The sequence below is a fragment of the Daktulosphaira vitifoliae genome, unplaced genomic scaffold (assembly GCF_025091365.1).
Source record: "Daktulosphaira vitifoliae isolate Bord-2020 unplaced genomic scaffold, ASM2509136v1 Scaffold_3, whole genome shotgun sequence".
Classification (NCBI taxonomy): domain Eukaryota; kingdom Metazoa; phylum Arthropoda; class Insecta; order Hemiptera; family Phylloxeridae; genus Daktulosphaira; species Daktulosphaira vitifoliae.
Window position 1 is genome coordinate 13,208,244 of NW_026099574.1, and position 11,308 is coordinate 13,219,551.

Consider the following 11,308-nt stretch of genomic DNA (forward strand, 5'->3'; position numbering starts at 1 on the left):
ATGTATTTTAGGGGTGTGAACATAGAATTTTAAACTTAAAAAATATGAACAAACCTGATAAACACATTGACTCAGTGACATGATATGGAATTACAATTGTTTTATTTCTTACATTTTAAAAAGGAGGATCATTAATTTTTTCTATTTGAATCTACTTATCTATATAGTTCTGAAAACTTATACGTCCCTATATAATCATATGAATACACGGACATATCAAAAATCCCTCGTTAATATTATCATATCATAAGAAATTACAAGATAAATTATTTGTAAAATTTATAATAATACATAATAAAAAATAATCATTTATTCAAAAAGTTATTATTATAATTATTAATTGTTATAGTGAAAATGTAAGAGTAATACTAAAAAAATGATAGTCACAAAAAAATATCTTCTCAGCTTTGCATGGAACCGAAAACTTAAAATATAGTAAAATAATTTTAATACGAATAAGAAATTTCTTCTTGCAAAGGGCGACTAAAGTGATGGGATCCTTGATCTTTATTGAAGTTATTGAATCTAAATGTGATAAAAATCAAACGAGTTAAAAATTTATACTAACTTAAAAAGAATTAAGAAAAAATGCAAAAAATTCATTGCCATACGCGGGTTGGAACCTCGTACCCCAAGCGTGTAAAACATAAATTTTACCAACTCGGCAACCGTACGTCGCTACCGTCGGGTGAAAAAATAGGCTATTTAAGCTAGTTCAAATTTCAAAGTTATTTTTCTCGACTTAAAAGAAGCAAACAAATTTAAATAAGTTTAACTTTCTATGCTATATTAATTTTTTATTTATATAATATTTATGAAAATCTGTAGTCCCCTTGTCAGGTATTTTAAAATAAAATAAAATACAAAACCCAGAATTTTAACACAAAAATAGCAAATTTTTGAATACGGTAGTCATTTTTACCGGAAGACAAGAATCCAGAGGTCAAATTTTTTTTTTAAATTAAAGTATATTATATAAGCTTTAATTTAAGATATATATAAAAGTGTCAGTATATCTAAAATACTTTCAAAAATTAAATTTAAAATATCATAGTAACAATACGCATGATTAAAGTTTTGACCCCCCTTGTTAAAGGGGTATGATCCGATTTACAAAAAAAGCGTGTAGATGAAAGGAGTATATAAATATTTATTATAAAAAAATAATAATATTGATCCATACATTTTTCCAAAAGTTATATAAAATATAAATTAAATAATATAACATATAAAATCGAGATTTTTTTCACGGAAATCGTACGTTTTTCTTTAACTTTGATGTCCGTTTTCACCACGAAGACAAGTCCAGAGGTCAAATTTTTTTTTTTCAAATTAAAGTATATTACATAAGCTTTAATTTAAGATATATATAAAAGTGTCAGTCTTTCCGGAACATTTTCAAAAGTTAAGTTGAAAAAGTTCTACTTTCTATACGCATTTTAAAAGGTTTGCACCCCCCCTGTATAAAGGGAAATGGTCCGATTTTAAAAAAAAGTATGTCGAATGAAAGAAGTATATATAAAGTATTTATCATTAAAGAATAAAGTTGATTCATGCATTTTTTAAAAAGTTATAGCAACATAATGTTAAAAAATGTAAAATATAATATCAAGAATTTTTTCACAAAAATAGCATATTTTTGCATACGGTAGTCATTTTCACCATGAAGACAAGTCCAGAGGTCAAATTTTTTTTTTTCAAATTAAAGTATATTACATTAGCTTTAATTTAAGGTATATATAAAATTGTCAGTCTTTCCGGAACATTTTCAAAAGTTAAGTTGAAAAAGTTAATTTTTTGTAAAAAAGTTACCATTTTGAAACCCCATCCTTTGGGCTGTTAAAGGGTCAAATGTTCACAAAAATATATAAAATGATAGGTAATTATCTAAGGTATCTATAAAAAAAAAAATTATATTGATTCGGTCATTTTTAAAAAAGTTATGGCAATTTTAAGTAAAAAAAATTGAAAAAATATCGAAAATTAGCGATTTTTAAATTTGTAATTTTTTGGGGGATTTCCCCCGTTTACGGGGAACGAGGGAATTTTTTTCAATTTTTGAGGGTAATGTCTTCGACTAGATACGATTTGTGATCTTTTGACATATTGTTCATCAAAATCGGTCCAGCGAGAGCTGAGATTGAGCGTTCACAGACACAAAAAAAAAAATAAAAAAACACATCATAGTAAAATTAATACCTTCTCAGCTTCGCATCGAAGCTAAAATAAAACGATACCCGGTCTCCGAAGAGACCCATCCGATGGTCTGGATGCTTCGCCGAATCGAAAGCTAAAAAATTATTGCTACGAGTTAATTTTATTTAGTATTCTACCTATGATTGATTGTGTTCATGTAGAGTATTTTAGAGATATTCGATTATTAGTCTCATATTTTCGGGAATGTGAATTAATATTGATGTCATATCCTCCATTTCATGGTTATTCCTAATTTCATTTAAATGAATATTTTCTAGAAATTTAATATATGGAATATAGAACTAAAATCTATATCTAGTGGATAAAAATATACAAAAATAATATTATTTTGTGTTGTAGTAAAGACTATACTGTATTATTATCAATTATTTATGTACACAATCATGTATCAATAGGCAGTTGTATTTGTCGTTATGTAATTACCATTAATAAATATTTTAATAATAATAAAGCAACCTAAAAGATGTGTGTCTAAGTAATTGTTACAATATAAATAATATTGTATTTTTTAATTTTTAAGTCTTGTCAGAAATATTAAATTCAGCGATGAAATCAATATTTATTAGTTCTATAAAAATTAATTGGATTAATAATAAAAGATTCATTGATACGTGCACTTTATTATTTATAATATAAACGAATAATAGTCGATTATAAATTTAATTATTTATTATTTATACTATTTAGTATTCTAGTTATGATTGATTTGTGTCCATGTGGAATATTTTAGAGATATTTGTTAACTGGTCTTATATTTTCGGGAATATTTAGTAATAATGGTGAATTGTCCTCGGGTTCATGTTTGTTTTTAGTTTCTTCGAAATTGAATATTTCTAGAAATGTAATAAATACAATATAGAAATAATATTAATATCTAGTGGATAAAAACATACAATAGTTATAATAATTATAATATTTATATATTATAATAATATATAAAAAATTATATATATATATATACTAAGATATAAACTGTTGTTGTAGACTATAATACGCTGATACCTTGTAAATAAAACAATAATTATAATAAAAGATATTTACCTTCATCTGGTGATTTTTGTAGAACTGGTATAAAAGTTTCATTTGTATCCGCGTTGAATTCAAATCCTAAATTAATATATTTTTCTTGAACTGCCCACTGAGAAATAGATGCTATTTTAAAGTTAAGAAATTTATAAAACTGTATATTAATCCCATTTAATTGCATATTGTGATATTTCATATCAATTTTTTTTATAAATGAAGTCAAACTCTCAGAATTAATGTTGCAAATAATCATGCCTTTATTTAGTTCTTCTATCCATTCACTAACGAAACTTAATATTTTCAATAATGTTTCATCAGTATTTGATTGATATACTTGTAAATCTGGTAACAATTTTAAAATTTTTTCATCTTGCAGATCTTTAATTAATGTGTTTGAAGTAAATTTTTTTATATGATTATTTTCTACTGGGGATTTAGGGATTTTATCCAAAGCATCTAAGGCGCTTCCCATAAGTATTACTAATGAAGTTATAAAAGGTATAGTTTTTAAAAGTTCAATAGTGCATTCATACTTATAATTGTTTAAATTGTCTAAATGACTTGAATAATGTTTACAGTGATTTTGAAAATTACTTAATACAATGAAAATATTATTTAAAATGTTGGCGTAAGAACATCCAAGTAATAACGTTAAACAACGTATTTGTTTATCATATCTATAAGTATTTTTAGTTATATCTTGTAATGTATGATTATTTCTAGAATATGTGATGTAGTTCACATCAGTCATATTTTTCCAGCCGCTGTGTTTGAATAAATTATTGATTTTAATTAAAGATTGATTTCTGTGGCAAGAATTTACTTCATTGTGCAATACATAAAAACATAATATTCGTATTAAAAAAATTATAATAATTTAAGTTTTTGATCATATATATGTGTTATTATTTAAATTAATTACTGGCATATTTTTATAAATTACACTAACATATATATGTAGGGTATTCAGTTAGTAAGGTCAAGGGTTGAAACGTGAATAATAGTGAATAAGTTCATTTATTATCAAATCTCCTAACAAGGAATATCCTATAATAATATGATTACAATGATAGAACACGCAAATTAATAATTGTTATCACATTTAACTTGGCTAACCATTGAACACTTGTAGTTGTATAAAGATTAGAGATAATCTTTCAAACTTATCTATAAAATGGCTATCTTCATATTAAAAAAAAAAATTAATAAAAATATTAATTTTTAAAATATTTTTTGTAATTGCAAAAAAAGACATAAAACATATTTTAAATATACAGGGGGTGGACAAAATAATATGAACACCATGCAATATAGTTACAAATTGTTGCAAGTTGGCTACACTGTATATTTTTTGGATAACATGTCGTAAAATTAATATATTATCACAATATAGTAGTTATTTATAACATATTAGTGTATTACACAGGTTATACTACGAACGTTAAAATAAATTTAAAATAAAATGCGTGACCTCTCGGACTTCCAAAAGAGCAAATAGTGCGTGCTCGATTAGCGGGATCGTCTGTAACGGAGACATCTAAACTGTTGAACGTGTCAAGAGGGACAGTGTCTACAGTAATAACAGCATACACGAAATACGGAAAAACATCATCGGCGAAAAGTAATAGTGGGCGAAATCCAAAGTTACTGACAGGGACCGACGAACATTAAAACGGATTGTGACAAGACAACATAAAACTACCGCGTCTAAAGTTACAGCAGAACTTAACGCTCATTTGGGTAATACTGCTTCGACAAAAACTGTACGACGGGAGTTTCACAAAGGTGGTATTTATGGGAGGGCTGCAATTGCAAAACCCTTTATTACAGAAAAGAACGCCAAGTTGCGAATGAAATGGTGCCGTGATTATAAAAACTGGACTTTTGATGATTGGAAGAATGTTATATGGTCCGATGAATCATCTTTTACATTGTTCCCTACAAATGGACGGGTTTATGTATGGAGAACTCCAAAAGAAGCGTATAATCCGGACTGCCGGCTTCCTACAGTTAAGCATGTGGTGGTTCTGTTATGATTTGGGCAGCCATATCGTGGTATTCAACTGGTCCTATCATTCAAATGAGTGGCCGGATTACTGCCAATGACCATCTCGATATCCTCAATGATGAAGTTTTTACTATGGCCAGCATATTACTGCCAAACACTGCCATATTCCAAGATGATAATGCGCCAATACACACAGCGAAAAAGGTTCAGTCTTGGTTTAATGAGCATCAGAATCTCAACATAATTGAACCAATATGGGGTGTTTGTTTTAGAGCAGAGAGTGAGAAGCATATTTCCACCTCCAACATCTCTGAAACAATTGGCGGATATTTTGATAGAAGAATGGGACAAAATTCCGCTGGAAACGATTCAGGTTCTCTATGAATCTATTCCGCGAAGGATTGAAGCGGTTTTAAAAGCAAATGGAGGCCCAACATCTTATTAATAAATAAATATTGAGTATATGACAGGTGTTCATATTATTTTGTTCACCCCCTGTAGTTCTATATTGTAAAAATTGATTAAAAAAAATAAAGTATAAAATATTATGAAGATCATAAGTTATATGAGTTTTCAGTGAGATCTGTTCCACTCTGTATATAGAATAACATATATTATAGATAAATAGTGAAAAGTTCATAACATTATCAGATAAAAAAATAAAAAATGTTGAGAAACCGTATAGTTTAATAAGTAGCTTATTTTAAAAGTATTTAATTTATAATTGTATGATTATCAGACATACAGAAGTTTTTTAAAAAATGTTCAGAAAAATAAATCGTAAATTATGGATTGAAAATGTTAGCTGTTAGAACTTACGTGTCAATAATTCTACAGAATAATCAAAATGTAGGATGACACCCATTTTCTCAGAAATTATTGAAAGTTTTTAATTTTTGTAAGGAAAAAAATATATGATTCAAAAGTTCTACAATAATAAGTAGTTAAATAATTTTTTATTGTCACTTCAAGAAAAAAACCTTAGAAATAATTTTTTTAAATGGGAACTTCCAATTTTAACTTTCTAATATGATAGAAAAAATTACATATAAATTTATTTAAAAAATTGTTTTTCTGATCAAACGTCCTTCTGTTGAAGCTATTTAAAGTTAAATAATTATTTTTAATTTAAATATTTTTAAACTGTTTTGAATACATAAGTGAATATTTTCTCATAAATCAGTTTACAATATACATTGACGATAAACCGTCATGGACATTTTTTTTTAATAACTACCATAATAAATAATTTTACTTAATCAACTTGGGATAGACAATATTATTGAAGCGACTATAAACAGAGACAGATGGAAGGATATTTGTTTTGCAGCAATGGGCCTTAATGGCCTTTAAAACTGGAAGAAGAAGAAGAAGAATAAATAATTTATTAGCAATCATAATAAACTATTTCCACTGTAGTAGCAGGAATTATATCGGTTTCATATATATATATATATCTAACACTTAACCTGCTCATGGGGGCGATTAAAAATAGCAACTTTTTTTACAAAAACTAACTTTTTCAACTAAATTTTTGAAAATGTTCCGGAAATACTGCGTTCTTTAAACATATATCAAATTAAAACTTATTTTATGTGCTATAAAATGTAAAAAAAAAATTTGTCCCGACACTTTATCTTCTGCATGTAAACAACTGCCGAAGTTAAAAAAACGCTAATTTTGTGTTAAAATTTTCGATTTTAAATTTTCAACTTAAAAGTGCTATAACTTTTCGAAAAATGTAATTATCAGCACAAATTTTTTTTCTAAATACATTATAAGTACATCTTTCATTTGACCTACTTTTTTTTAAAATTGGGCAATTTCCCCATATATAGGGGGCGTTTAAAACTTGAAACATTGTATAAAAAATAGAACTTTTTCAACTTATTTTTTGAAAGTGTTCAAGAAATACTGCGTCCTTTAAACATATATAAAATTAAAGCTTATTTTATGTACTATAAAGTAAAAAAAAAAAATTTGTCCCGACACCTTTACTACTATGTGCAAATTGCTGTCAAAATTAAAAAAAAAATTGTAATATTTGCAATAAAAATCATCTTCTATAAGGATGTTTTTTGTACTTAAAACTACCATAACTTTTTCAAATATTAACAAATCAAAATAATATTTTTTTATATTGAAACCTTAGGTTATTTCCTTTCATTTGATATCATTTTTTTTTTGAAAATCTAACATTCATTCTGCTCATAGGGGGGATTTAAAATAGCAACTTTTTTACAAAAACTAACTTTTTTAACTTGACTTTTGAAAATGTTCCGGAAATACTGCGTCCTTTAAACATATATAAAATTAAAGCTTATTTTATGTACTAAAAAATGAAGAAAAAAAATTTGTCCCGACGACCTATCTTCTATGTACAAATGGCTACTGTATTCAAAAATATGCTCTTTTTTATTAAAATTCTGGGTTTTGTATTTTATTTTATTTTATTTTAAAATATCTTATTAGGGGAATACACTGACTTTAATGAATATTATATAATTTAATTGACATAGGATAAAGTTCATAAGACATACGAAATTAAACTTATTAAAATTTTTTTACTTTTTTAAAGTCGAAAAAGTAGTTTTTAAATTTGAGTTAGCTTAAATAGCCAATTTTATCACGCGACAAAAGCAACGAACAGTTGCCGAATGGGTAACACCTGTATCTTTCACTCTTAAGGTACGAGGTTCAAATCCGTCTGTGGCTTCTAAAATTTTGCATTTTTTTTTTGAGTTAGAATAGAATTTTCAAATCATTTGATATTTATCTCATTTAGATTCAATAATTTCAATAAATATAAAGGATCTTATCACTATAGTCTCCCCTCGTGAGAAGAAATTTATATTCACGTTAATATTATTTTACTATGTGGTTCTTTTTGTGGCTACGATTTATTTTGTTAACCCTCACTTTTTTCAACGATACGTCAAATGATTCATTTAAGTTTTATGATATTTAAGTTAATGATTAGTTTAAGTTATTACTCTTAAGTTACACCTGAAATTAACGATGGATTTTTACAATTATAATCAAATTTTATAATACGCTCAATTGAGTAAATCTTTTTAACAACTTTGTTTTGTTTGGTTCATTTAGTTAAAGTAAATCATTAAAATTAATTAAGTTCTGAATATTTCCATTGTAGAATCTTTTTTAACACCAAATGTTATTAGGAAATGATTACTATTATTTCTATTTCAGTTATCTATTACGATAAAAATGCAAAAAAATCGAATTTTTCTGAAAAATGTACTGCAAATAGTAATTATAAAATTTCCTGATTTCATATTAATCTTAACAATTTCATTTTTTTTTATTTAATAATATCAATTTCAAACTTGTAAGTTGAGCTAAAAGTTATGGTAATAAATTCATTTTTTTTTTTTATTATAAACATTCACTTTAAAGGACGAAATAAAGGAGGTTAAAAATTATTACTTTTAACATATTAAAAATCAATATCAATAATAATTTGAAAACAATTCAAAATAAAAATTATATAATATATAATTAAAAGAATTACTAATCTGGGTATAAACAAGGAATTAGAAGTTGATGTTGCTTGTAATTATCCATCATTTTTTTAGAATTAAACACTATCTACTGATTTGCATCGAAGCGTTTCTTATGATAGTGATTTTAATCACTGTCAGATTAAATCTATACTGGACCCAACTATGCAACGTCCTCACTATGCCGCGACCCCACTGTTCTGGGTTTTTTTATAAGACATTAATTTCTTTAAAAGTAAAATTGTTTATATTTTTTTATATATGTTTTTCCGATCTTTATATAAAATAACTTATTGAAATATAAAACACTAAAAAATTTCCGAGTTGAGATTCTACAAAGTTCATTTATTTTATATTACCTTAAATAATAAAAAAAAAAAATAATTACGACCATCAATTAAAGCAAAAATCCATAGTGAGATTACTTTTAAAATATTATCAATGTTAATAATTTTATACTTAGCACAGTGGGGTGGCGGCACAGTGGGGTCGTGGCATAGTTGGGTCCAGTATAGATGATATCTGACAGTGATTAAAATCACTATCATAAAAAACACTTCGATGCAAATCTGTAGATAGTGTTAAATTAAAAAAAAAAAATTTGTTAAAATAGCATATTTTTGAATACGGTAGCCATTTTTGCATACAATATAGGTCGTCGGGACAAATTTTTTTTTTCATTTTATAGTACATAAAATAAGCTTTAATTTGATATATGTTTGAAGGACGCAGTATTTCCGAAACATTTTCAAAAATTTAGTTGAAAAAGTTAGTTTTTGTAAAAAAAGTTGCTATTTTTAATCCCCCCCCCATGAGCAGGTTAAGTGTTAAATTTTCAAAAAAATGATATCAAATGTAAGGTAAATATTTAAGGTTTTAGTATAAAAAAAAATTATGTTGATTTGTTGATTTTTCAAAAAGTTATGGAAATTTAAAAAAAAAAAAGTGAAAAAATTTCGAAAATTATTGATTTTTAAATTTGTAATTTTTTTGGATATTTTCCCCATTTGCAGGGAACGAGGGAATTTTTTTCAATTTTTAAGGGTAATGTCTTCAACTAAATACGATTTGTGATCTTTTGACGTATTTTTGAAAGAAACCGGTCCAGTGAGAGCTGAGAAAAAGTGGCAACAGACACAAATGAAATAGAAATACGTAAGATATTCATATAAAAAAAATTATTCTAGTACGTTCATTTTTCAAAAAGGTATTTTAATTTGTTTGACGAAATTTACTGAATTTAAAAATTATAATTTTTGGGGAACCAGGGAAAATAATGACATTATGGTAAATTTAACAGCTTCTCAGCTTCGCATCGAAGCTAAAACTATCGTACAGATACCACTAACAAAAATTGTTATTTTCAATGAATTCATTTCGATTACATTATGAACTTACTGATCTTGAGTCGAAAATCTAAATTAAACTGCATGTGGTCTTATGTGCAGACCACATAACTAATACAATGATAAATGGCAATAATATCAATCCAAAATATTATTCTACCACTGAAATAAAAAAACTTTGTTAATTATTAATTGAAAGTACTTATACCTGGTTCATTTTTTCTTGGCGTTTTTGTTAATAAAATTGTTTGTTTGGTTATCGAGTTAAATTTGAATCCTAGATTATTATACTTTTCAGTAACAGTTCGATCGATAAAATGTTTGATTTTATGACATATAAAGCTCCATAATTTTTCTTTATTTACTTTTTCTTCTAAAAATTCATATTCCGTGTTAAAATTTTGCCATAATAAGTCCAAATCGGAATATTTTAATTTACAATATCTTAAATCATTTTTTAGGGATAATCCATTATAAGCTAAATAATTTTTTAAACTTTTTAATGCGTATTCAGTATTAAATCTATTTATTTGTGTAGGTAATAATATGTTTAATGTTCCCTTATTACATAACCTAGTTGTTGTATCATTTAAAATAAGTCTTTTGTTATTCACCATTGGGCGACGATGTAATTTGTCTATAGAAACCAATGCACCTTTCATTAGTGTTGCTAAGTAACTTAAATTTGGCATTGTATTGATTAGTTCAATAGTGCAGTCGTACGCATATTTGTTTTCGTTTTCTGAACTTATTAATGTTTCACAATACTCCAAAAAACGGTCCATAATAAAAAAAATTGTTTTCAATACGTTTGCGTAAGAACATCCAAGAATTATTGTTGCACTACGAATATGAGTGTCATAATTATTTGATGTTACAGGCGTTTCTAATGTTTCTTGTAAAGTGTGTTGAACATTATAATTTATAATATACTCCACATCAGTTAAATTTTTCCACCCATCATTTTTGAATAAAAAGTTAATTCTATCTTTTAAACTATTAACTATTTGAATATACATAAGTATTGAAAAAATTAAGATATACAATTTAATACTCAGAAAAATTGACATTTTAATATTTCAAATATTAAGCTATTAAAATTGAATAATATAGAGTATAAAAAAGGAAATGATTTAAAAAACATAAAAATTATAGCTGTTGTTAAATATTTTAGACATTTAAGTGAAATA

General features: G+C 25.9%; 1 protein-coding gene across 1 annotated transcript; it reads right to left on the minus strand.

The window, feature by feature from the left end:
• Positions 1 to 2,817: 2,817 nt before the first annotated feature.
• LOC126902740 (uncharacterized) lies at positions 2,818 to 11,284 on the minus strand. Its single transcript, XM_050680337.1, has 3 exons — positions 10,327 to 11,284; positions 3,259 to 4,065; positions 2,818 to 3,050 (listed from the first exon to the last, which is right to left on the minus strand). Exons 1-3 carry the CDS (start codon positions 11,186 to 11,188, stop codon positions 2,944 to 2,946), a joined length of 1,776 nt encoding a protein of 591 aa, XP_050536294.1. The 5' UTR covers positions 11,189 to 11,284; the 3' UTR covers positions 2,818 to 2,943.
• Positions 11,285 to 11,308: the final 24 nt, after the last annotated feature.